This window comes from Microcebus murinus, chromosome 14 (genome assembly GCF_040939455.1).
Source record: "Microcebus murinus isolate Inina chromosome 14, M.murinus_Inina_mat1.0, whole genome shotgun sequence".
Lineage (NCBI taxonomy): Eukaryota > Metazoa > Chordata > Mammalia > Primates > Cheirogaleidae > Microcebus > Microcebus murinus.
Window position 1 is genome coordinate 12,805,691 of NC_134117.1, and position 27,789 is coordinate 12,833,479.

At 44.0% G+C, this 27,789-nt stretch overlaps 1 protein-coding gene across 4 annotated transcripts in view; it reads left to right on the forward strand.

The window, feature by feature from the left end:
* HSPA12A (heat shock protein family A (Hsp70) member 12A) overlaps window positions 1–27,789 on the forward strand; it is a 145,523-nt gene that overhangs the window by 1,319 nt on the left and 116,415 nt on the right. For 2 of the 4 annotated variants that reach the window (XM_012774768.2, XM_076009760.1), the window contains exon 2: window positions 11,688–11,775. In XM_012774768.2, coding sequence (XP_012630222.1) covers window positions 11,688–11,775 — 88 coding nt within the window. Of the gene's footprint in view, window positions 1–9,498; window positions 9,598–11,437; window positions 11,498–11,687; window positions 11,776–27,789 lie in introns of all 4 variants that reach the window. The other 2 variants (XM_012774787.2, XM_012774777.2) reach the window with 2 other exon arrangements.

A 27,789-nucleotide genomic window follows, 5' to 3' on the forward strand; every position in this document is an offset into this window, starting at 1 on the left:
ATAATGAGTACACCAGCCTGGCTGGAGCAAAGGGTTTGTTTTCAGGAATAATGAGAACTAAGGATGGAAAAGTAGTCTGAGGTGAGTCTGTGAAGGGACTGGAATCCCATTCTGAAAGAGGGAAGCAACCACAGATTTCTGAATAGAGGAAGGGCACGATGGGAGAGGTGAAAGTAGCGTACGTGTAAGGCCTGAACACTAATGGCAGCAAAGGGAAGAGATGGAGAGAGAATTGGAAGGCGTGATGGAGAAGGCTTTAAGTGATTGGCTATGTATGGGACTGGGGAAGCAAAGGTGACCTCTGAGGGTAACCTGTTATCGTTGACAGAAGTGGGATCAGTGAGTCATCCAATTGTGGAGGGAACGTGAGGCATTGGGTTTTAGACTCATAGAGCTTGAGGAGCACTGATATCCCAGAGAAGAGGGAGGACTGAAGATACAGGTAGAAGACATCCACATAGAGTTTAACATCGAAGGAAGAACAGACACATTCTCTAAAGGGAGAAAGGGGGAAAGTCTTGAAGTAAGGACCTAAATATTGGGAAAGGAATATATTTCAGACAAAGGAGGAGAGCAGTGAGCTGCAACAGGAAACAAATGAAAAGGAAAAAGAAATCCAGATCACAAAGTCTAGGGGTGTCAGGGGTATGTGTGTGTGTATAGAATGAAGTCTGAAAAGATGTACATCAGCATGTTGTGTTGTCCTGGGGTGATAGGGTCATAAGGGGCATTTATTTTCTCCTTTTTTATATGTTGGTAGTATCTGATTCTCCTAAAATGAATATATTACTTATATAACTTTGAAAAATTACATTAAAAATATTTGAGGGAAGGATGTTAAGTCAAAGGTTATAGGAGGGTTGAAGACTGAGAAGAGGTTATTAGGAACTCATTTCATCTTCTCAGAACTGTGTGAAGGCAAGAAATAAAACTACCATCCCAGTCTACTTCTGTCACTCACGCAATCAACACATATTCAGTGACTGCCCGCCATGTGCCAGGCACTGTTCTAGGTGCCGGAGAAAGAGCAGTGAATAATATAGCTGACATTCCTTCTCCTCATATCTCTTAGTTTCCAACGGCACTGCAGTAGTACTTACATCTGAGTGAGTCATCAGGACAATAAACTGAAATCATAGACGTGAAAGCATTTTGAAAAGTTAGTGTGCTAGGGGTTTAATAGCCTATTGGTGTTGACAGATCCAGAGTAGATAAAATGATTATTCATGAATATTCCACTTTCTTATTTTCTATAGATATTAGGAACACTGGGGTTTTAGCTGTAAGAGGCACTTGCATATATGCAGATTTTATACATAACTTTAAAATACATAACTTGGTGACTATATTTCCATTTCATATTGAGAATGAATGCCCAAAGGCACTTCCAGAGCATCAGAACTTGAGAGGGGTTGAGTGTGTTGCTAACCAAAGGTACCAAACTGGGGTGTTGAGGATGGGAGGGAAGGAAGGGGAAAGGAGAGGCTCAGAAGGGCCTCAGGAGATGTAGAAAGTTCCAGGAACATGTCCACAGAGAAAGGGTAGGACTGTGCCCTCCTTTAGAAAGAGGAAGTGATATTAGAGAGAGAAGATAGCCATGACTGCTAATGCCCCCTGAATCCGTGACTGCGCTAGAAGGTGTGTATGATGTGAGACAAGGGCCATGAGGAAACCTAGGTTAGAATCTCAGTTGTCCCCAAGATCTTTACTTTATCAGTAAAAAGAGAAGTTTGGACTAGATCACTGTTTCCTAAGCTTTTTGAGTGTGAAGACTCCTTTTAACAACAAAAGCAATTGAGGCCCCCTCTCCAGGTAATAGTAGTTATATATAATGACTGTAAATTCACTAGTACTTTTTAAAGGCATTTGTATTTTGTTCATGGAAATTCTGTGCATATGAAAAGGAATGCATTCAGGAGCAAGCCGTTATTCAGTGCTAGGTGTGTGTTTGGCGTGGTGGGCCCCTTGTGCAGAGTCGGCAGGCTTCCTGGTAAACTTTGTCGAGAAACCCTGAACCAGGTCTTTTCATTTTAAATCGCTCTTACTCTGTAGCTCTGATTCAAGATAAAATGTCAGGACACATTAGTCTATTCCATCCTGCTAATTGAAGACTCTTCATAGAGGAAATTAACCATTCTGCAGTCTCTGCATTTTCAAAAAGAATTTCTAAGCTATGTCAGACATTTCCTAAATGAACGCAGATAAAGAAAATGTATTCGTTCATTTTTCCTTAATCCTATCCAACACCTTTATTTAAATTGGAACTTGTTTGCCATGACTTTGATGTTCAGAAGTGATTATTTAGATGTTATTTTGGGGTTGCTATCAAGTGCTTGTTAATTCTCCTTTCCTGCATTTGACACCTGTGTTGAATATCATTTTTCATAGGGAACTAATGAGCATGATTGCAGGTGCCTTTAATCATAAGCTGGAGACAGGATAGATGGAAAATGTTGCCTTTTCCTCATCTAGAAAATGGGAATAATAATGTTAACCATCCTCACCCAGTTGTCGTGAATGAGAAATATGACTGCCAAGCTAATTGCAAATATAAATACCTGTAAATTAAATGCTAAGTAATAAAAGTAGAAATAATATGACTAATAAAAAACAGAGTTTTTTTTTAATTTGTTTTTTTTTTTTCCTTTACTGATATCTCCCAGCAATAATCATTGCCACTTTAGTAGTAATAACAACAACAACAAAACCAACCAAAACCACAGCATCAACTACTTTGAACACTTTTATATGCCTGGAGCTTTACTTACATCATCCCATTAAATCTGCAAAACAGCCACAAAAGGTAAGTGATTGGCCCAAGGTCACACAGTTGATAAATAGCAGAGATGGAATTTGAACCCAGGTCTCGCTGACTCCACTGCCCGTGAATTTCCCTTTGCGCACTGCTGCCTCTGAAAGCTAGAACTGTCTTAGATTCTGCTCTCTCCTGTCAGCTGCTGCTAGACTCTTGTCCACCCTTTCTGGAGGAGCCAGTTGAGTTGCTCACACTGAGGTCTTGGAGAAAGGCCTCTGAGTAAGTGTGTTAATCTCTTGATCACGGGTTCTCAGTCTGAGCTGCACATCGGAATCACCTGCAGATGTTACTAGAATCTAAGCACTATTAGCATTTATGTACCATGAAGAGACATATTGTCTATATTATTCATTGCTATAGTACTGAAAAATACCGATGCTCGGGCCCCGCCCCAGACCTATTAAATGGGAATCTCCATTGGTGGAGCCCACACATAGATATTTTTAAAATCCGTGCTATCAATGTACAGCCAAGGTTGTGAATCACTACTTTAAAAGATTTCTCATGGATCAAGTCAGAAAGAGAATGACTAAGGCCTCACCCAGGTTTAGGGGTATTGGGTCTTGGAATCAGAGGGCATGGGTTCTTCTAGTTCCCAGCTGTGTGACCTTGTACAAATTACTTAACCTCTCTGAGCCTATTTCCTCACTGATGAATATTTCCGATTTCACAGGATTATTATGAGATTAAATTTAAAAATCCATGTAAATGTTTTTTCTACTGTAACACATAGTAAATGATGTTATTGTAACCAAAGAAATGAAGACGAAGGAAAATGTAGCATTTTAGCAGTTTTGCAGTATTTGTCTGAAGACCTTTATTTAGCTTTGTACAGGAATCCAGTCTGACTTGAATAAAATGGAGCCCTCTTTTAAAAACAATATCAGTGACCTTTTGAGGTGATTAAGCCCCCTGGTAACCTATCACTTTTATTTTAACCTTTAGCATTTGTGCCAAATTATAAAGTTGATGTGTTATTTCTCTCTTGCTTCCCAAATAAAGCAGAAAGCTGGAGCCGTAGGCATAATGTGAGTGTTCAAAGCTGGCATCCTGTCAAAGGCTGTTTTAGATTCAGCCTTCCGGTCATTTGTTCAAAGGCCTTTGACACTGAAGACCAAAAGATACTGTTGGAGATGCTACCGCTGGCAGTTTAATTGGTATTTTTCCGGGAATAGACACACAATATCTATATGGGCAGAATGAAACTGGAAGTAGGGCAATTATCCAGTGAGTTCAGACAGTAAAGAGAAAAGGAAAAGATCAGGCAAAAGAAACTCTTTAAGCAAGCTATTTTGGCATTTTTAAATAGATAATTTTTTTAACTTTATAGCAGTAGATACAACTTAAAAGGTATTTTTGTAGCATAATTATGGGGCTAATGAAGCAAAAGGAATACATATAAAATGTCCTGCAAAAGCCAGCTTTTCTAATTTGTACTTCTTTTCTTACTATAAAAGTAGCAATATAGATATTGGAATTGCATTCATTGTGAGTGATCAAAATGTTAAATGCATTTCCCACATAGGGGGCAGCAAAGAAGAGAGGAAGAATCCTAGTTAAGAGGACCAGTTAGATGTTTTATGAAGTTATGGCTACACATGTTTTTCTCTGTTGCTGTTGCAAATATCGATTTGGCTTGTCTGCTGGCCCTGAGAGTTCTGTGCCTATTTTGTTGTTGCACTTCAATGAGAGTTAATAAATTGTTTGACTTTTGTAATTAAACTTAAGAACCCGATTGAAGGGGATTTTTAACTTTCTTGAAAATGTACTTTAAGTTAATCTGCTTAAGAGGAATTATCTGTTTCTTATTAGCAAATTCAGAAGACGATCTCTGCCCGTAGGCCTGATGGTTTCTGTAGGCCTGGCCATGAATCTTATGGTGATGTTAAACCTTCAAAAAAATTATTTGGGGGATTTAAAAAATTAAATTGTCAAAAATTTTGGACTTGACTCTTTAGTTATTGGCAAAGTGGAGGATGGTGGTTGTTTTTTGTAGTTGTCTATTTTCTCTTTTTGTAGTTGTCTATTTTCTCTTTTTCTGCCTTGATTTGCCTTTCAGAATTGCTATTTTGTCCAGTTTAAGAAGTTTGAGAATTCTAGTTCTTTGGGCATTTTTTTTAAAAAAACTAAACACTAGTCACAAATGCAGAATGAGAATTATTTTTTGAGGAATTATTATTGGGGGGAGTAAATTCCCAGGACATTTTTAGTGAATAAAAATCATTTAGAGCATATTTCTCAATATTGATTTTATTTAACTGCATCTGTTTCATATATGACAATCATCCAAGCATCATTGGAGCACTATGTACCTCCAAAATTATTTAAGGTGACATATGTCAGTTAGTCTCTAATGTGTTAGATTAAATTTCTGTAACAAGTTTTAAAAATACACTGAATTATGTTGTATGCTAACAAGGGATAATGCATGGTTGATCCTGTTTTTAATTAAATAATACAATTATTGTATTTTGTGATTGTGCATTCAACACCTTAGGTGGATGTTATAGAAATAAAACTACTACTGATTGGAATCAATTTCTTAGAAAAAAATAATGTTTCCATCAATACTTGAAGGATAAAAGGTATCCTTTAGTAAGGATAAAAGACTGAAATATTATTTCTAAAGTGGAAATTGCTTTGAATATGTCATTTCTGATGCTAACCTTTGGCCTGGGCTATAGTCAGCAACTGTATGTTCACTGCTACAGTTTGGGATCGGACAGAAGAGGAAAATGCAAGAGAATCTCATATACAGTTGTACTGAGAGTGGAATAAAGAGCCGATGTGTATTAGGATAATTTTGAGTGAAGGTACTTTCACTTGAGATAAATAATTGAGGCAAAAGTGAGGTTTTGAATAGAAGTATCTGGGTGCCTGCCCTGACCCCCGTTTCTTTTTGTGCGCATAGAGATCCGGCCACGGAAGCAGCATGAGTAATCCGGGGTTCACTCTCTCCCACCGCCCTCGCAGATCTAGCAAAGCTCCCTGAAGGAGCTGTACTTGCTCAACAGCTGTTGGATGGTTGTAAAAATCAGAGTTGATTTATGAACAACTGATTGATTTAAAATACCCCTCAGCAATCCTAGGTAATCATTCTTCCCAAAGTGGGAAGACCAGATATTTGCACTCTAGTCTTAGAAACTTTGTGGGGATTTGAATCTAGAGAAGATTGTGAAATAAACTCAGGAAAATTCAGGGAATTTCAGAGAAAAGAGCCATCTCAGTTAACCTTAGATCTCTATACCTCCTAAAGAATTTTTCTACCTCTAAATTTTAAAAGTAGAGTTCCAGTTTGAGAGAACTAGTACCAAGTTTCTTTTTGATGTATAATTATTCTGAGCCAACACTTGTTGGGATTTACATTAACTTGTAGATCTGACCTGAAGTGTGGCTGCCTAATCATAAATGCTTTCTTTTCTTTATAGCCAAGCTGACAGGAAAAATAAAGTTCCTATGCCGATTTTGAGAGTATAAAATCAAAGACTGTGTTTTCTAGGGTAAGAATCTTTAAGGGTTATAATCATAACTTTTAAAGTATGATATTTGAAAAAAATAAAATGTGCATTTATCAATTTATAAGTTTTGGAGTGAAAATTGTCCTATGTGTCATCATTTATTACCCTCTAGAAAATACAGCCATTTTAAATTCTTAACTAAGTAACTAATATTTGCAAGAAAAATATTATCCGCTCAATAATTTTTGTATGCTTCTTATAAAGGTAATGTTGGGATAATTAGTTGGCTTTTTAGGGGGAGATAATATATATCTTCAAAGGTAGGAGATGCAATCAAAATAAAGAATTCAAAATTATAAAAACTCTTTTAATTTATATTTACAATAGACTCCATCTCCAAATGTTATTCATTATATGACAACAAAAAGAATCACTGTGTGGTTTTTTTTTTTTTTTTTTCTTAACTACAAATAACTTTTTCCCGTCTGTATGCGTGCTCTCTGGGTTTGACTCTAACTCACTAGGGGCATGCCTTGAACTTTTCACACTCTTTTTCAAGCCCTTATGCTAAGAAAGAGAGCACTGTCCTTCTTGCCACAGGACTAAACACTGGCTGTTGGTTGCATCAGACATGTCACACACATGCCTGTACCCTCTGGGGTTAAGGCTCAGCTGTCACATCGGAATCAGTCCCTACAATTACTGTGTTTGTGATTGTACCATTACCATGTTTATGAAAGACTCACCTTGCTCTCCAAATTGAGACTTTAGAATTATACACCTCATGCCATCTTATCTCTTCTACTTTCGACAAAATGTGTCGGTAAGATTTTTAGGTTTTGTTTACAGTGGGCATCTACAACTAGTCCTTTGGAATCAGTCATACTTGTGTTGATTGCTAAAGTACATCTATTTCAGTTTTAAAATAAGCTGTAACTTTGGAAGGATATGGAGGAAAGGGGCTGTGATCTGTATCAAACTGAGAAAAACAGGGTATGGGAAAACTCCTTTGGCTAGTTAATGCTTTCCAACTTTTAAAAGAAAGGAGACTTTACAACATGTAATTCCAAGAAAATTGTAGGAAACAAAAAAAGTAGAGCAAAGCTCTTCATGGGGGAGGGAAGTGAAGTCTGTGCTCGTATAGTTTCTGTATGTAATGTCTAATTTGAACATAAACACTGCGATTGAAATGTTCACTTATAATGATCTTGTGGATTCTGAAAAGACATAAAATAATAAAAATCTGTTTCTTCCCTTAGCCAGTGGTTTTATATTAATTCAGGAGCTATAAGATAAAATTCAGATTGACACCATTTTCTAACTGCTAAGTATGTACACTAAGTATTATAGATTGAATACAAACATTTCAACAGGTCCTGTTACTCCTCAGCCTGATGTTAGCTTTTTATTTAAGTATAAGGGATCTTAACATTTCTGTGTGTTAACTTTTAGTGGATGAGATACACATTGGTAACAAATGTAAACACATGGATTTAACTAAGTAAATAAAGCGGTCAGGTTGAAGTATGTTTCTCACTACACAAGTAGATTTACAAATCTGAATTATGAAGAATGTTAGCCGTTACCACTCAGAACAATCACATACTAGCCCAGGTTATAATGCCCATCACTCTGTGTATACTGATTCAGCTGTGCATGGATATAGGAATAATGCAACACTTTAAAAAAATGCTTCTTTTACTTTTAAAAGCACATCCAACATTTTTAGAAATCCTGTTTAGTATGAAGTTCAAACAAACTTAAGTAAAGGTTAATGTATACCTTGTGAAGTCAGGTGGTTTAAAATGTGCTGTGGAGATCCACATGGGTAATAAGATGTGCAGCATGATTTTGTTGTCTCTGAACTTGGGGATTCTAGTTAGACCTCTTGCATCATGTGCAAATAAACCAAAGAGGGGATGCAAAAGTGAAACTAGTCCTGTGGCTGCTGTCACATTGGACATTCATTCCGCGGGTGATGTGCTTGTTTGGCTTGTTTCTCTCCTCTTCAAACGTTCTTTTTTTCCCCCCCTCCAGAAACATGGTGAAACGGTGTTAAAACTGTCCACGCACACTCTCACTCTGGGAGTTCATGGAGAGGACACCCGGCCTGAGGACCTGCAGCAGGCGAGCCACCTCCCGGCTCCCTGCCACACAGAATGCCACCTCCCAGGCCGTCCCCCAGAACCTGGCTTCCCGGCTGTTCTTTACGAATGGGGTTTCTCTTTCTAGCCACTATAGTCCAGGCTCTCCTATTCTTGGCTGCAGCGGCTTAACTCAATCCACTTTGCTCTGTCTTGACGGCCTCTCTAGTAGGCAAAGCTGTTAGAAATCGCAGTGTTTTTGTATTTACCGTTCATTCATCCGTTCCTGTGACGGTTTATGAATCTGCTTTTTAGATAAGGGCCTCAGAGCCAGGTAGAACTTTTAGGTTATTTAATTCCATATTTTTATTTAGTTCTATATCAATTATCTAATTATATATGTAATTATATGTCTCATTTTATAGACAAAAAGAGTTTCCAATGTAATCAAATAGAAAAACATTTAAGTTGCTGGTTAAAAGGCTGTCAACATAATTCTTCATATCCAGGAATCAGTTTTTTTTAATGGGATTACATTTAAAGAACTCTTTTTGTGTTCTAAATAGGTCGATAAAGGAAAAATCCCTTTTATCATAGACAATGTATTTTGGTGTCGGATGTGTAAGTGGCCTGACCGAATATCATGTATATTCTGATAGTATTAAAAGATTTTAAAATCTAAAGTCCCAAATCTGTAAATTCCAAGAAAAAAATGCTATGCCTGTGTACAGTTATGAAACTTGTACCATGACCTTCCAGAGGGTTTAGATGTAACAAGTTCTAGGGTGTTTTCAGGATTATAATTGTAAATGGTCTTTTTTTTTCTACTTCTGTTTATTCTCTATACTATTTGTTTGTTAATAAGCAGGCAGGTGTTTTTGCCTTTAAAAAAAAAGTGCAGTAACAGGCACATCTACTGCCTTTACTTCATGAGCTACAAAAAAATATCCAGGGCGCATCCCGATGGAAGGTGCTTCACCTGAGTTCTGTTCCCAGCTTGGCTTCGCGGCCGCACGGCATGTTGCTAGTGGCGCTTCCCACAAATGAAATTGAAAAAGTCTCATATTTAGATACAAACTTAGGCCTTCACCTGTCAGAGGAAAATGAAACCGTCCCTAACGGCTTTTTATTTTATTGGCAGGTTCATGCCTACGACAAAGTGATTTTTCCCCCCAGGTGAATTACTCCCTCACATTGGTGTGGCAGTGACTATTTAATAAAGCTGTTTATGAAAACTCCGGTAAGTGTGTGGTCCACGTTCCCACAGTGTGTCACTGCCGCCGCCAAGTGACAGGTCTGAAAAACCAGCAAATCCTAAACAATCAAAGCATCAATTCCTCTTGCCAAAACCCTGCTACCTCCTAGACAAGGATATTGTCTTCTTCTGTGAGGAGAAACGAAGACTGTCTCCTAAATCACCTCGAACCTCTGTGGGTGTCCCTCCAAATTCATGGCTTCTGAGGAAAGAATTGCATGGGTGGCTAAGAAAATAATTTTTTTCTCTCTGAACGAATATGTCTAATTTTAGGGTTCAGGGAGTTTTTTTTTAAACATGTTTGGTTAGTTTTCTACAATCTGACCCCCAAATCATACCCTACATACTACAGGAAAGAAAGTCTCTGTCCTAAAAATTCACCAGCCGCGCCAAAAACTTGTAAGTCCAGGAACACACAAGTACTTGGGGATGTATGCAAAGACTGTTCTCTTTAGCAACCTCATTCTTGAACGGGGCTAAGAGCTTTTCAATTGCAGTGACATTTTCAGCCGGGAAGTAGTAGTTGTTGCGGAGCAATGTTTTACAGGCAATTACTTTATATGATCAATGGAGCAATTCCCCTTCCAGAAAGGAACCAAAGCAATCAAGTTAAATCATTAAAGAGAGAAAGAGAGTGGGAGAAAGGGTTCATCTCATTAGCAGGTGCCAGTGCTGCAGGCTCGTTGGCAGCACACAATGTCATTGGCCCTTTAAGACAATGACTGTGCTCCCTCCGCCATCGCCACCCCCTCCCTGTAGCTGTTGACAGGTCTAAACCTCCCTAGCAGCCCATTGTGGCCACAGTAGGAGGCACCTGCAGAAAATGTGCCAAAACCAGGCGGGGAGCAAGAGCTTTTCAATAAGCTCCACAGCTGGAGAGGAGAGGCCACACTAAACAACGGGCTGGGCCCAGGCATGTGACAGGGAAGGGGGTCAAAAACACACACCTCCTATCGGCTTTCTGAGCACTGTTCGGTTCAATTTGCTGACATCTTCTAGCTGGCTTTTCTCTATTTGCTTAATATGCTGAGGTATTTAGCTTAAAAGCACTAAATGCTCCATCATGATGAGCAGTTTTCCCTGTTCCCATTTACTGTCATTAAGGACATTTCCCAGTATTTTCACTCTCTTTCTGCCCCAAACTAAGATTGTTTTCTTTTGCTTCTTTCTGTGCCTAGTTGCAGGCATTCCCCACCACACGCCGCCGGCTTGATTTTACTCATCTTTCATTCAGGGACTAGTAAAGCTCTCCAAATTTAGGATCAGTGCTGCCTCTGTAAAGCTCACATTCTGATTGCTTTAAGCACATGCCTGAAAGCTGAATCCTTGCATTTCAGCTCAGTAAACATTTATTGTGCATCTACTGTGTACGCACTGCCGCTCACAGGGCTTCCAGAAATCCAGAGATGGACAAGACGTGTTTCTCCCCGTCGCACTGGTTAGGATCCAGTGGAGAGACTAGATAGCTAACGTAACTGTGGGTTTCAGGAATTGGTTTCGCACCCATGCACTTGTCTTTGCGATATTTACGGCCCTTTTGAGAATAAACAGGAGAAGAGAGGGAGGACAGGGAGGGCCCTGGGATGTGCTGGAGGTGTCATGGCTTTGTCGTTCGAGCATGCCTTGGGAAACAAGAGGGCAAACTCTCAATGTCTTCTCTCTATGATAAATGACAGAGAGAACCTGACCCTGTTCCTCAATTTTGGCAGCTCTTTCCTGTCCATGAGTCCTTACATTTAAAGGACACTTTCCAATTTTCATGGTATTCCCATCTACTCTTTTCTCACTTGAACCGACATAGTAAGGCATTATCTCTGTCTTGCAGACGAAAGCATCTGAGACTCAGGGCTAAGCACCTTGCCCAAGGCCACACAACAAGTAGGTGGTAAGTGCAAAGGCCTGCCAGGGACCCAGCTCCCCTGCGCCCACCTAACCCTTTCTTCCCTTTCTCTACCTGGCACTGTCTCTTCAAACTGTCAACGAGCATGCTTGAGCGTGCAACTTAAGAACTTAAGCAACGTGGACACAGACACAGCTACATTTTCACAGTAAAACTCTTTTCCCCCCTCCTACAGATGGAGAGTGTTGGCGTGTACGGATTCTGTGGGTGTAAAGCAAAGAACAAAATGAAGTGTGATTCAAAGTGGGAAATAAGCGCTTCAGGTAGGAAATGAACCAATGTGTGTAAGTATCAAACTGGCATCTGAAATAATTACTTACCCCTAGAACTTCATTCCTTTGGAGAGGGACTAGATATGCTTAAAGCTGGGACATTTAAGCTTCTGTGCACATAAGATATTTGCCAGACTGCTGCTGCGACATCTGCTTGTTCAGAATGCCAACAAGGGGTAAGAGGTTTGAGAGAAAGAGTATCTCTGAGGCACCCTCAAGTCAGGGGACAAAATCGTTTCCCACCTACCCAAAGCCTGAAATCCTGCAGGCCATGCTCACAAGTATAGACCTAGCCTCAGTCTAGCCTGCGGGGCTCACGCTGTTTCCTGCCCTGCTCTGGTGGCCCTGGGAGATTGTCTCTGTGCAGGCCCATACAAAGGCAGGAAGAGATGGTCTCTCGCTCTCCTGAGCTTGTTTTTGCTTTACTGTGTCTCTCCTCTCAGAGGACTGGTCCTCTTCCTCCTCCTTCCTCAGCTCCTCCCTCCAATTCTGGAGAAAACAAGCGGACTATTCATGTAAAAAGAGAAAGAGTGAGAAAGGGAGGGGGAGATGCCACCGACAAACTCCATTGAAAGCCACTGGCTGTTCATTTACATTCACACTTTTAAAAAATGTTAACTAATGATGTTAAATGGTTTGCCAAAGGTCCTGGCAGGTCAGTTGTAGAAGTGTCATTTCTGCCTAATTAGGGCTCTTGTGGCTGCCCGGGGGCCTCCCAGTGCAACTGGTGACAAGCCTAGAGCTGACAGCTTCAATTGGTGCCAATAGGAAGGTTGGGCTGGTCATGGTTTCCAACTCAGCCAGGTGTTTGCTGAATGGGGGAGGGGCTTGGCGAGATCTGAGCGCTTCTGTGATCCTTTTTCTTTCTCTGCTCCTTCCAAGTCCTTCCCCTTTGCCTGTCCTGTCTTGTGTCAAGGTCAAGAATGAGCTTTGCTAAATCAGCAGTTTGGGTTATCTCTGGGAGGTCATTAGCAATCCCCAGCCCAGACATTTCAAGTGGTCTTGGACCCCAGATGCTAGATTTGTTTTTCTCCCTAAAAATCAGAGTAGGAAAGGAAAGGGAATGCTTTAGGTGAAAAAAAGGATAGTAGGAAGAAAACAAAACAAAACAAAAAAACCAGAAAACTGAGTAGCCATCAAAGTGTTAAACTACTGAAGATATTCATAATAATAAAATTGCTTAAAGAGAAAACAGCTAAAGCAACCTGATCAACGCTTTAAATATTTTAAAGAAGAAAAGATGATAATGAAATCCTATAATGTTCTATGGGATACATAGTACTTGTCATATACTAGATGCTCAATAAGTAATTTATTGTTTGATTTGATTTTTCAGGAGGAAAATTATTGTCTGAGAAACAAAGAGTGGTTACTAGAAATCCTGCTATTTTTCGTGCTTGCTTTAACTATTCTATAACACTTTTTGAAATTCTCAGTTGACCATAAAGTACATGCTAAGTTGAAGTCCCGCGTTTATGGATTGATATGGTTATCTTGGTTTTTGTTTCATTTTGTTTTTGACAACTTAAAACAAGCAAAATACCACTAATGCTTGGCACGTCCAGGCTGTGGCAGCTGCCACACAAAGAGGTAGTCCCATGGCCGTGGTAGGACATCCGTGTCCCGAATTTGGATTTGACCAACAGGCAAGTCCTATGGGAATGATGGCACTCCCTGGTTGTGCCTGAATTTGAACACGCCAGCACTCAGGCACACACAAGTGCACATGCGTGCGTGGACAGAGCATGGTAGGTCTGCTAGACAAGGAATGCAGGGATTAACACATGGGCATTTGGGGGCGATGTTGTGTTATAATGAAGGGGAAAAGTGAGCTAAAAAAATAATATTTGTTTTATGAAAATCTAAGACCAGATCCAAAGGTTACAGTTGTGGAAATGAGGTGTCCAAAATGAAACTTTGCTTTTGCACTTTCCTGTCCTAGTCTGATGACCTCTTTCCCACCTGCTGCCTCTGTTTTCTCTAGTATGGGACAGGCAAAATTGGGGCCAGAAAAATAAATCTATTGTTCGTGCCTGTTGATTTTATCAAAGGAGCGTTATGAAGATGAAATGAGACAGAGTATATAAGCACACCTAGGACAATACCTGGCACAGAACAGGTGTTTAGTAGTGGTGAATTCTCTCCCTGCTGCCATGAGTCCTTCATGGTTGGAGACCGTGTGCTGTTCTGTGGTGTTATTTCCCAGTCTGGTAGCAGGTGAGCTGCTGAGTGAAGTCAGAGACTAGAGACTGATGGGCTCTGATTCTTCAGTGCCCGGCATGGAAGTTTCCCAGGACATATTTGAACAGAGAATTAATAGAATTGACTAATAGGCTGACCTCATGAATGGTAGGGGGGAAAATTGATCTAGACATATTCAAACAGTTTAGTGGACTGTCTCAAACTTCCATCCCAGGGATCCCTTCTGTTACTAACTTCTCTTAAAAGATCTACTTTGCATTTTTATCCTATCTGCTTTTTCTCTGTCCCTTTCAGGCCACAGTATACATTCTTTTTCCTCTTCTTTGGTGAGCTTTGTCTTTCTTGCTGCTCCTGTTGCCTGTTGTTTACTCATGATGCTTTTATTTTGGGGTCTCATTTCTTTTCCAGTTCCTTTTCCAACCCCTGTCTCGGCTCTGCCTCCCCACCCACCTCTGTGTCCGAGTCCTGACCCGCAAAGCTTCGATTGCTGTCTGTGCACTTAGGCGGGTACGATTGTCATGTGTCTTTTCTGAGTGCTAAAAAGTGGCCACTTAAGACTCTCCTTGTGGTCAGGAAGATGAGTATTTAAAAATCATTCTAGAATGGATTAGTGGTAAAGAAAACCTTCCTCAACAACTCAACCAGCATGGAAAAAGAAGCCAATTAGTTACTAAAACACAAACCTTTTGAAGACTTATGAACAGAGGAAAGAACATGTGAATTACAAGTCCTCTGTTTTGTGGCATTAGTACACACTGGTGGTATTTGTCATAACATTTGTACAATGGTGACCCTGGAAAGGTGAAATTATTCAATCAAATATTACCTAAACCTTTTAAAAGACAAATCTGATTTTGTTATTCCCTTATTTAGAGCTTTTTGGTGGCCCTTCCAGATCTGGCTCTGGCTTCTTTCTGACCTTGAACCTTACTGTGGTTGTGCTGATCTGCTAGCAGTTCTCTGGACATGCTAGGATGTTTCATGTCTCAGGGCCTTTGAACAGACTTTGTCTTATCCTGGAATGAGTTGTCTTTTCTCCCTCTTGTTCTTAGGACAAATAACTGCTACTAGGACAGATTCTCAACTCCATACCACCTCCTCCACAAAGCTTCTCCTGACACCTCCCAAGTTGGTTTGACCTTTTTCTCTTTTGTATCCCCCCATAGAACCTTATGTTCTTCTCAGCAATAAAAATAATAATAATGGCAATGACTTTCCATCAAGTGCCTTCTCGGTGCCAGTAAGTGTTTTCACTTTCATTTACGCCTTGTCCCCCTATGAAGAAGGCACTAACTACTGTAGGTACAGTCCTGAGCCACTGAATGACAGGGATATGTTCTGAAAAATGCATTGTTAGGCGATTTTGTCTTTGTATGAACATCGCTGAGTGTACTTACGCAAGCCTGGGTGGCATAGCCTACTACACGCCAGGGCTGTATGGTACAGCCTGTTGCTCCCAGGTTACAAACCTGTACAGCCTGCGACTACTGAATACTGTAGGCAGTTGTAACAGAATGGTGAGTATTTGTGTATCTAAACATATCTAAACATAGGAAAGGTACAGTGAAAATATGGTATTACAATCTTATGGGACCACCATTGTCAAAACGTTGTTATATAGCATCTGACTGTATTTATTTTACCAACGAGGACCCTGCAGCTGAAGTCCCAGCCAGCATGGCTCGAGTACACACAACTGACCACCCTCAATGTAGAAGCACCAAACCCCGCTGCCTCCCATTGTCAACAGCCACCATGGTAGAGAGAGCGTTTTGGTTTTCAGTTCATCTTCTCTAGGTGGGGAGCTCCTTGAGGTTGGTGGCAGTCTTACGACCTTGTGTTCTGGTGTCTGACATTGGGCTAGCACATGGCAGAGACTCTAAATGTTGACTGAATTTAATAAAATGGCATTGACTTGTACTGTACTATAACATTTATATGTATGTAAATGTGTATACATTCTCTCCCCACCTCTCTTGATCTTTTTATATGTGCATATATAAACATATAAATATGCATATACATATATAGATATATGCACATAAATTCACATATGTATATAGATATATATAAATTAACATATATTTTCTATATCTATAAAGAAAGCAAGAAAAGCAGACAGAGAGAGAGAATCACTTACAGTCTGAAGGAATAGGCATCTGTTACATGGTGTCTTTCACTTTGAATTCTGCATCAAATCCAGTTTCCTTGTAGTGTGGGTGAGACAGCATGCACCTTGGCCTACGTGTTCCTAAAGACAGAGCTCTAAGCTCTCCAAGTCCTGCCAGGGCGTGCCATGGTACCTTGAGGTCAGAGAGCTCATTTGAGGGGGAGGATGCCTGGCTAGAAGAGTGTGCTTGAACTTTTTCCCCCTGCGTCATCTCAGGCATAGCGACAGTCCTCGTTTGTCCATGCACTATTCCTCCCCGTTCAGTCCCTTGAGCCTGAGCTGGTCAATGGTGGTGAACACGGGTTTCCTGCTCTGCCAGGAGCACGTGCGGCGCCCTCCCGCGATGCGCTGTGCAGGGGGTTCAGGTCGGGCCTCACTCACGCCCCAGCGCTGAGGACAGCCCTCGCACAAACCCGCTGGAGCTCAGAGGCAGCCGTGAGATCTGGAAGGTTGGGCAAAGGCTCAGTAGTAGCCAATTCCAGGACAGCCAACCCTCGTGTTTACCCTTTGGATTGTATTCTCATGCTGTCGCTTGTAGAGGGAAGAAGTTCATGTGTCATTTATGTGCAAGTGCCTATTTGACGTTGAGTGGGTCACATTTATTTTACCCTGTATGAGCATAAAATCCCTGTTTTAAAATCAGATCCTAGAACTTTAAAAGCTGTTGGGTTCTTCTCTGTTTTTCCAAAGTCATTCAGTGGCACTGAATGCCTCCTGTCCTGATCCCCCTGCTCCTCTCTCCACCCCTGTGCTCCCCTTCCTGGGCCCCTTCCTCTCGGCCTTGCCGAATCCTACCCACCCTTCCAGAAGCCCTTATGTGACCTTACCCCTTCCTAGTTTGCTGTGGCACATACAGTCTTATTACCCATTCAAACCTCTGCCTTAAGATGCAGAACTCTGGCAGCGCGTGGAGGCTTGGATGGCAACGTGGTAAAAATCCTGATGTTGTTTCTCACGCTTTTGCATCAAAGTAGTACAAATTGCAGAGCCGAGTCAACTGGTGCTTCTGCAGGAGTGGAATGTCTTTGATATTTTCTGTTTTATTTTTTTTTAATATCCACAGATATTTAATGTTCTTCCATAAAAATTGGAGTTTGTGGTTATACATAAAAAAGATTTTCTAGAGAGTGCCTTTGTGTGTCCTTGGTGCAGGGATTGTGACCCGTGCAGTCACGCGAGGCCCTGTGCATGGTTTAATGCCTTGCTGTCGCCATCTTGAAATTCTTAATACCTTGAGCGAGGGGTCCTGCATGATCATTTCACTCTGGGCCCAGCAGATCATGTCAGTGGTCCTGCCTTTGGGGCTATGCAACACCCCCCCGCCCCCAACTGTGAGGCATGGACTTAACGGTTTTAAAGCTTAACGTGGCGTCGTCTGTCATGGCCCACCCAGGGCAGCACGGGAGGCTGGGTGCTCTTTAAGAGAGGAGTCTGGGCTGAAGGAGCCGGTGGGGCAGGAAGGGTTGGGGACCTGGACGCCAGCCTTGCTGAGGATCAGCCCTGCCTCGTGGTGGTCTTCGAGTCTGCCAAAGCGAGGAGGGGAACGGTCATTCCGTAATTCACGTGCAGTGAAGCTGCTTGAGAGAGACTTCACCAAGCCCTTTGGTGAAGATTTTCCACTTGTTTGAAGTCTACGGAAAAAAATCCCCGGTGAAACACACCAAGTTTGAAAATGGAGTTTTCTTTTTAAAGATGTGTATCTGTAAGTTCCTGTTCTAGCTTGTCATTTTATTTCCCTTCACTCTTATAACCCCATGTCGTATTCCAGAAGGGGACTTTCAGCAGACATAAAATAAAATGATAAGAATGGTACCTTTGAGAGACAGGACTGAAGGGAAACTAGGGCAAAGTTAAGGGCAGGGTTAGTTCACGAGTACGTAACATGAGGTCTGGTTGAATTTTAAAAGATGGGCTACGGCATGTCCCCAAGCTGCCTGGTAGCAGAACAAAGACGGACCGGGGGTCAGTGCCGGGTGCGCAGCAGGACGAGGGCGGGGGCAGGAGGCAGGCCCCGGCTTGCCTTCCAGTGGCCCCGGTGGAGGATTAGAGTGTCCTGGGAGTATGGTGGGGCTTTCCAGAAATCTGTTTGCCTGAGGGACCACGTCATGTTTCTTTTGGAAATCCCAGGATAGCCCAGGGTGAAGCTTTACTTGGAGGAGAGGGGTCACTTTGAGCACTTGACAATGTCGTTGCCCAGCCTGTCCCTCCTCTGCCTACAAACTGAGTAGGACTTCAGCAGATGACACATACTGCTCTTCACCCCTCCGTGCACCTGCGCTGGTCCTCTGCAGCGTTGCGTGAGGCGGTGGCTCCAGCGACATGGCAGCAGTGGTGGCGGCGGTGAGCCCGGTGCTGGCAGTGTTGGTGACACTCGCGTGGTGGCAGTGGCACCAGCACTGGCAGTGGCGGTGGCACCAGCACTAGTAGCACCTGTCCCAGCAGGAGAGGTGGCACCGGCACCTTCAAAGTGGATGTGGTGGCATCACAGTGGCTGCAGGGCTCGATGGGCTTCGGCGAGTGTGGGAGGCAAGTGGCCAGAAGTGGCCCAGCAGGGGCCCTGCCAATGGCTCTGTGGGTGACGGAAGCCTGGACACGAGAGACGCCTGGAAAATCCCATCCCAGGAGGTGTTTGAGGCTCCCCCTGAGGAAGACTTCCCAATGGTCGCAGGAAATTGGAGCCAAAGACATGCACTTTATGCATTTATGTTATAATGTCCCTATTTTTAGCCTTAGGATATGGTGACCCATGAAGACAGGAGTGACGTGAGATTGAGAGCATTCGTAAGATAGCAGGCAACCAGCTGGCAAGGAGAAGCTCGGCTTGTCCCTAGTGCAGGCAGCTGAGCACATGTCATTCATTCATTCAGTGGTTCATTCGGCAAACATCTGTGGGAGCCCTGCTGGCTTCTGGAGTCGGATTGCTGGGATCTAAATCTGGCTCTGTCACTTACTAGTCTATGATCTTGAGCAAGTTATGTGATTTCTCTATACTCCAGTTCCCCGTCTGTAATACGCAATGCGAATAAGTGTCTGCCCCATTGGGTCTCAGGAGGATTGAGTGCACGTGAAGGGTTTAGCACAGTGCCTGGCACGAATTAAGCATCCAATAAATGTGAGGAGATGTACAGAGTGACACAAGCCCCCATGAACCAAAGTATCACTTGTCCACACAGGGAACGTGCACAGCCAAAGTCCTGAAGCCTGTGCCGTGTTAACCGTGGCTGTCACGTGGGGAAGAGATTGTAGGTGATTTGATTTGATTACTTATCTGCTTTTTAAGATTTTTTTTTCCATGTACGTGAACTGTTTGTGAGATTTTAAAACAGAAGGGGAAACAATCCCGTTTGCACTTCCCTTGGTGCTTTGTTCGGCTCCGCGACACCTCTGTCCTCCGTGTGCCGAGGAAGTCCCACGCGGACAGGTGCGGCGGTGCCCACACGGCCCGGCTGCCGCTCTGTAGACAGCTGGGACTCTCAGGAGGTTTTTCCTTAGAGACTCTGCTTGGAGTTTCTGGCCTTTATGCTTCACTCATCCATTCATCCAACAAATACTGATTAAGCACCTCCTTTCTGCCGGGCACAGTGATAAGTTCTGGGGGGACAATAGTGAAAGCCAGCGGGTCCCTTGATGGTGCTGGTAAGTTAGTGAGGCTCTCAGACTGTCCTCCAGTGATTCAATACACATGTCACGACAGGTGGAGGTGCGATGAAGGCAAGGTTGAGGGTGAAAGGAGAGCAGGTGTTTGGTTTGGGGCCTGTTATTAGGGTCAGCTGTTAGACCTGCAGGTGGCGCTGCGCTGGGCTCCAGCTAGGCATGTCGGCGTGGGCCTCGTGGGCATGTAGACGGCACTGAGAACCAAGAACCAGCAGAGATCCCCGAGCAGAACGTAGGTGGAGTGAGCTGTCTTGGGCTAAAGCCTGGAGCACTGTCACATTCAGAGCTCACAGAGATGCGGAAAAAGTGTGAGACGCGCTCGGTGCTGTGGAGGAAGAAGACAGCCAGGAGACCGTGGTGTCCTGGAAGGCACAGGAAGAAGGTATTTCCATGTCTGCTGTGTCGCGTGGTGCTGACTGGCCACGTCTGAGGAGGACTGAGGATTGACGTGTACTTGTGGTCTTTGTGGCCACACTAGGGGCAGGAGTGAAAGGCAGGTGGCCCTCCCGAGCCCCTCCCACAGGCCTGTCCAGACCATCGTAGGGACTGTCTCCTGCACAGACTCACACCTCCACCCTGGTCCCTGCAGCAGCAAAATGAGTCTCTTCCTATTTGATATCCTCGTGTTAACAAGCACCGTGCTGTCCAGGATGTTCGTCAAAGTGCAGAAAATATTGTCTCTTGTTTTTCCTTGATTTGTTTATATTTTGCTGATAAATACAACCGATTTGTTCCAATTAAAAGTACATAAATTATTTCCAGACATGTATGGTCACATATAGATTCTCTCACAAGCTGCATTTCCAATACATATGTCATTTGATACATTGATTTCCTGTTATTATCATTGTTCTCTGGATCATTCTTGCCCATGTATCTTAGTCTGTTGGAGCTGCTGTAAAAAATGTCTTAGAGTGGGTAATTGATAACAACAGAAATTTATTGTGCATGGTTCTGAAGGCTGGGAAGTCCAAGACCAAGGCGCCGGCTATTTTGGTGCCTGGTGAGGGCTCATTCCTCATGATAGCACCTTCTACGTGTCTTCACATGGCAGAGAAGATAAACAAGCTCCCTCAGACCTCTTCTGTAAGGGTGGCAACCCCATTCGAGAGGATGCCACCCATATAACCTAGTCACCTCCCAAAGGCCCCACCTCTTAATACCAACACATTAGGGGTTAGATTTCAGCACGTGAATTTTAGAGGGACACAAATATTCAGACCATAATGCAATCTTGTGTAAGGGAATCTATTCTTCCCTGTCTGTTGGGGTAGAGGGTGGGGGACCCAGGAGATCTCAATGGAGCCATACAGATACAAGGGGTGTGAGGGTGCACCAGGTGGATGAGGAGCATCTGGGGAGGAAAGGAAGGCAAAAGCACAATCTTGGGGCTGGGAAAGTGCAAGTGGGTTTGGGACCAGTGACCAACCAGGGAGACTGGAATATGGACTCATGGGACACAAGGCTCAGGCTGCCCAAGGGGGAGCTACTTGTGAAGAAGAGGAAAAGTTAGGGGTTTCCTTCCTGGTACCTCTGTCCCAGGGAGATTGGGACCAATGTAACCAGTCTGTTGAGAGCACGAGAGAGGCCTAGAGACAGGAAGTGAGCCTGAGAGAGCAGCTAGGGCTGCGAGGGGTTAATACACCAGGGCAAGGTACAAGCCAGGAAGCAGCCGTACCAGGGCCACTCTGGAGGCACGGTGGGATGTGGTGGAGACAGATCTCGTCACCAGTTGGCATCCATTATTCCCCTTTGTTTTTAGTTTCTATCTCAACAAGACAGATTTTGAATTTGACACTCACTGATTGAACAGAGAACCATGATTTATAGATCACGTACTTCCCATCCCTTGTTCTAATATTTCTTATCTCTGACAGTTACGTTTTTCCCTCGGGGACACCAAGCCATTGTGTTGATTTAGGGACATGCTGTGGCATTTGTTTTGGTGAGGATGGTGTGTGGAGACGCATCTGTGTCCCCTCTCCCCCACATCACTGCCATTATGGTTGGCACTGAGCAGCTGAGCAGAGTAGGGACAAGACCCGGGGGATGACCTGGGCTGCCCTCAAGGGCCGGGGCTGGCTTGAGGGCAGACTCAGGTGACGGAGTTCATATACCAGGATGAGGAGTTTAGACTTTATTCTGTCGCTCCAGGAGAACCATCAAGTTCTTAAGAAGAGGACAGTGTGATCAGGTATGTTCCTGTTTGGAGAGACCCACTGGCAGTGTGTGGCCGAGGGAAGGTGGGAGGCAGGGAGGCCGGGCAGGAGGCTGATGCATTCACCCAGGGCAGAGACCCTGGAGAGGAAGAGGAAGCTGGTGATGAGAGTGTCGTTGTGAGGTCAGGCAGCAGGGATCGGTGCCCAATTGGATGTGGTGTGGATCCAGGATGCCTGCCAGGGGGGTGACCTGGGTGGCCACACCACTGCTGCTCTCAGCCTGCGCATGGAAAGCAGCGAGACAGGCTTGCATTGTCTTCATGGTTTGCAAGTTGTCTTGAATGACCCAGGTTCTTGAGGCTGGAGGTTATTTTTGAGAGGGTGGGGTGGGGGCAACGAGCCTGAAATAGTCTAACAATAGTCGTGATTCTGCATCTCCCTGGCTATATTGCTGGGGTAGCTGGAGCACAGAGATATCTCAAAGAGAGGATGCGTATGTGTAGGTGTGAGAATGCTGTACCTCCACTGGATCTCCCCTGCCGGGGCTGTGGAAGGACTGAATAGATGGCCAGCCTGTCCCTGAACTTGGTGGCATCAGGAGCAGCTCAGCTAAGGTCATTGCAGATGGCCGTGTTGGGGGTTAGTGCCCAGCACGTTAAGCCGGCACCTTGTTCCCTATTATCTCAGGAACTCCATTGTTTTAAGCAAGCTGACTTTGTAGCCAGGGTTCATTCACTACAGACAAAGCCTTTGTTAGAAAAAAAAAATTAGATCACAGAAGCTTCTAGAGAGTTGGGAGGAATTGCAAACAGAAGTTTCAATTCTAGATCCCCAGGAAAAAATGGAAGATGGAGTTTCTCCTTTTGTGAATTGTGGGGGGGAAAAAAAAGGAATGAAATAAATCTGCATGGGGAAAGGGGAGTAGGCTGCAATAATTCTTTATTTCTGCCTAAGGAATACAGTTTAGAATTAACAATCCAAATGATTCTGACAAACTGTAGATTTCATTTTTTCAACACTCAACAGAATAGCTTATATATATATATATTAGGAAAGATACCAAACATGGATGTCATGGCTTAAGTTGCTGAAATAGTGTTTGGACTCTGTTTTCTTCAGGTGACTGGATGTCCACCCTTCCTTGGCCAGTTAGGGGATTGTTTTAACACAGCCCAGGGATGGATTTCCCCATCAGAAAAACAAATCCCAGTCTCAATACAATAGCTGAGCAAATTTGTCATTGGAAGCAGTTTTGTAACCCAGAGCATGAAAAGAAGTCTTTTAAACCAGAGTACCAAAAACTCTGTTGAGGATTCCAGGCAATTTTAACCTTCTGGCATTTCTCATTAGGAAGGTTTACATCACCCTGAAAAGAAGGAAAACCCACATTTAAAAAATATCATGCGTGGCAGACTTTGGGAGAGACCACGGCAGCTCAGGCCATTGGAGTCAGACATCAGAACTGCGTCACTCGGGCAAGGTGGCCCCTCTTCTGCTTTCACCAGCTACCTGGCACGCTGGCTTTGGGTTAGTGAGTCAGGAGCGTGAGCCACAAAGTGCCTTCTCTCTCCACTGGCTCCTTCAGGGAACTGGTCTAGGCGCCGTGAAGTCAGGGGTTGGAGCTATTGCAAACTGCGGGCCGCTGACAAGAGGTCGAGAGTGCATTGATCCAACCATAGTTTGGAGCGCCGTTGGCCTGGCACAGGGCCAGCCTTCTCCACTGGGTGCGGGTGCTGGAGACCCGGCCAAGATGGCAGCCGAGTGGGGAGAACGATGGTTTGGGGCATTTATACAGTCACTTCTCTGTCAGCGGCCAGATGATGCAAATGTGGCAGAAAGAATAGATGATGTGGAGCTGGAAGGAGCTTCCGGGACCATTCAGGCAGGGCGAACCAGCGGCTTTATGCATGAGGGCAGTGCAGGCTGATGGCTGAGACTCAAGTTTTGGATACGCCACTCACTAACTCTGCGACCAACAGCATGCAAGTTACTTCACTTCTCTGAGCCTCGGTTTCCTCTGTCGTAAGACGAGGTAATGATTTCCACCTGAGAGGTGTGTGAGAGGCTGGATGGAGACGCCACATGTAAAGAGCTCGGCACAGTGGCCCACGGTGAATGCTCAATGAGTGTGTGTTCACATCGGTAGCCCAACACCTTCCTCTCAGGGTGTGGAAGCTGGGAGCCAGAGCAGGACCAAGAGTCCTCCGGAGACACATGTTTCGTCTGACAGATGCATTGCTTAGGAATACAGCCCTCCCGACAACAAGCCTTCTGTTTCTGAGCCTGGTCAACAGCAGATGTCGAGCCACAGGCGGAACGTGCTGCAGAGAAGAGACTGTGGCTGGCAGCATTAGTGGGAGTCGGAGTGAGCCATCCAAAGGAACGTGGCAGAATACTGGCCCTGCCAACGCTGTCCCAGAAAGTCCACTCGCCTTCTGTAAAACAGGGCACCAAGTGCCTCTTAGTTCCTTCCCAGGGTTTTTATTTATTTTATCTTTTGGATCTGAGGCAGAGGAAATCTACTATTCTGTCCAGATTTACAGGTGACCCAAAGTTGGGAGAGGATGGATGATGGATTGGGGTTCGCAGAGATCCCAAAATTCTGCAAAGAGCTGATGCTAATAAAAAAAATATTAAGCCGGGCGTGGTGGCTCACGCCTGTAATCCTAGCACTTTGGGAGGCCGAGGCGGGCGGATTGCTCAAGGTCAGGAGTTCGAAACCAGCCTGAGCGAGACCCCATCTCTACCAAAAATAGAAATAAATTAATTGACCAACTAAAAATATATATACAAAAAATTAGCCGGGCATGGTGGCGCATGCCTGTAGTCCCAGCTACTCGGGAGGCTGAGGCAGGAGGATCGCTGAGCCCCAGAGATTGAGGTTGCTGTGAGCCAGGCTGACGCCACGGCACTCACTCTAGCCTGGGCAACAAAGTGAGACTCTGTCTCAAAAAAAAAAAAAAAATATTAAAAAGGGATAAATTTAAAGTCCTGTACTTAGGTTCAAAAGTCGATTGCATAACTGCAAGGTGAGGGGGCGATGTGGAAAGGGGTCCTCAGGTTTGGGGTCGGGAGGAATGACTCTGCCAGCAGAGAAACTCTAACTTTTATGGTTTAGCAAAAATTTGGAAACAGTATTGGCTGGAATTCAGTACAAAGTTGAGTGGGGGGAAAAAAACTCATTTTTGGTTGCAGGTGAATGTAGACAGCAAATGTGGCTTTTTACTTGCTGAGCTCTATCACAGGTAAGCAAAGATAAGTGAATGGGTAGGAAGCAAAAGGGGGCGTGTGTCCCCATATGAACCCTCATTGACAGATATCTTTTTTCTCTTTGGGGAACTCCACTTACATGTTAGAACTTTCACGTGTTACTGTATAATCTTTTCTGTCTTTTCCTGTATTTTTTCCCTCTGTGCTTCTGTCTGAATATTTTCTATTGACATGTCTTCAGATTCACTAATCTTCTCTTCTGCTGTGTCTAATCTGCTCTGAAAACCACCTACTGACTTCTTAGTGTTAGTTATTATACTTTTGAGTTCTAGAATTTCCATTTAATTCTTTTAAAAAATAGATTCTAATTCTCTGGTGAAATTCTCCATCTTTTAATCTGTTTCCTCCATCTTTTCCCCTGTGTTCTTGAACATTCCTATCATAGCTATTTAAAAAGTCCTTCTCTGCTAATTCCAGAGTCTGGGTTACCTAAGAGTCTGGTTTCTATAATCTGGTTTTTTTTTCTTTGCGATTTTGGTCATTTAGTTTTATTTGTCTGTCTATTCTATTATTAGACATATCTAGAATTTTTAATTCAATGCAAGACATTATGCATAAAAATGTGAAGAAGCTCTGGATGGTCCCTTTCCTTTGTGGCAGGTAAAATATGAGCTGGTCACTCTACTCCCCTCGGGGACTTAGCTCTGTCCACTTTTAGCTTCGCCTGTTGGAAGGTCATAGCGTTCTAGGTGCTCCAACTGAGCCCAGAGTGTTCACCAGGCCACTCCTTTCTGGCAAGTCCCAGACTTTAATCCTTATTGCTGTAGCTTCCCAAGATGGCTGGAAACTCCTCTTCATTTTTCGAAAGCTTCCCAGTTAGCTTCTTAGCCTCCTCTTGCCCTGTATAGTTTCAGAAATTGACAAATGACTCATGGCGGAAAGTGGGCACATGTTGCGCTGACTCACTTGCCCCTTCTTTTCGGGGGGATCCTAGGCCACAAACCCCTAATTTTTGTCCCTCTATCCCCATGAGACTGCCAGAAGCTCTGCTCGTTCCTTTGTTCCTTTGTGGCAGCCACCGGCCTAGGTCCTCTGCCAGATCCTCAGCCTCTGGCTTCACATCCAGAATTAGCAAATTCCTTGCACTAAAATGTGGCAGCAGAGTGTCAGCGCACCTCCCATCCACTTGCCTCTCCTCTGAGACTTTTGTCCCCTTATGTCCTGGTTACCTCGGCAGCTCTCTAGTGCCTTTATACAAAGGTTTTTTGTATTTGATCTCATTTTTTCTTGCTGGTCTCAGTGAGAGCCATGGTCTGCCACAAGCCACTCCATTGGATAAGAGAGACAATGTCAGTTTCCCGATGGTGGTAGGGACCTATTTTTTTGCTAAGGCAAGGGGCAAACATACAAAGTGTGCTTATGTCACAGGTGGGAGGCATAACAAAAAGGGCCACTTTTGCCAGGTAAATATAGTGACAAACCTCTGCCTCTCCCATGCAGACTCTGATTTTATTCCGGAAGGCAAATGGCCCAACTGGGAGGGAATAATCCCACTGAATTCTGGTCACTGTGGTCGCATGGGGACAGTGGTGCCCATCTTGGGAGAGACAACAGGTGGTGCAGCGAATGGAAAGCCAGCCCGGGGGGTGCCACAATAATGAGTGACCCTCCCTGAATGCCTACTGGATTCCTTCACGTGTTTTAAGACATCGAAACCTCACAATAAACCCACTCAGTAGGGGTTATTCCTATTAATAGTATGACTAGTAGACATATGCAGAGGTCATGGCCAGAGCTGCGCTGAGTGCAGGCAGCCTGATTCCAGAACTCAGCCTCGCCACCATGCCTCCACCCCAGCCAGTAGTAGATGTGAGGATGCTTAGCCTGACAAAGAGGGGATGAGGGCTGGGGACGGTGAGGCTGATCATTTCTTTACCAAAGGGAAGGAGGAATCCGAGTCAGACCAGTTAGAACTGTCTGGAGCTGGACCAGGTGTCTTGCCTTTGGTGAGAGGGAGGGAGTGAGCTCCCTGCTCCGGGAGGGTCTAAGAGGCTGGATGAGCGTGGACGGCAGAGGCGTGCGGAGGGTGGAGAATCCTCGCATAACTCTTACGGGAATTGGGTGTGAGGCCTCAGAGGCCCCACGTAGCCTCACTCTCCTCCTCACTCCCCAAGCTCCAGCCACACCAGAGTTTCTCTTTCTGGAAGAGGCCAAGTGTTTTCTCACTCCAAGGCCTTTGCCCAAGCTGTGGCTGCTTGTTCACCTGGCCAACTCCTGCTCGTCCATTAGCTGCAACTGAAATGTTACCTCCTCCACGAAGTCTTCCCTGACCACCTCATCCCAGGTAACTCTTCCCTAGTTCATCTCAGTCTTATCCCCATGTTTGTTTCTCTAGTGGCACTAACTCCAACCTGGGATTATCTTCTTTGTTTCATTGTCTTTTTTTTTTTTTTTTTTTGTGGAAAGTGAATTCCATGGGGGCAGGCCCACGTTTTTCTTTTTCATTAATGTATCCCTAATCCCTAGCATGGTGTTGCATAGGGATATTGTTGAATGAATGATGAATGAATGAATGACCTTGACCACATTACCATGGGTCTCAGTTGTCTA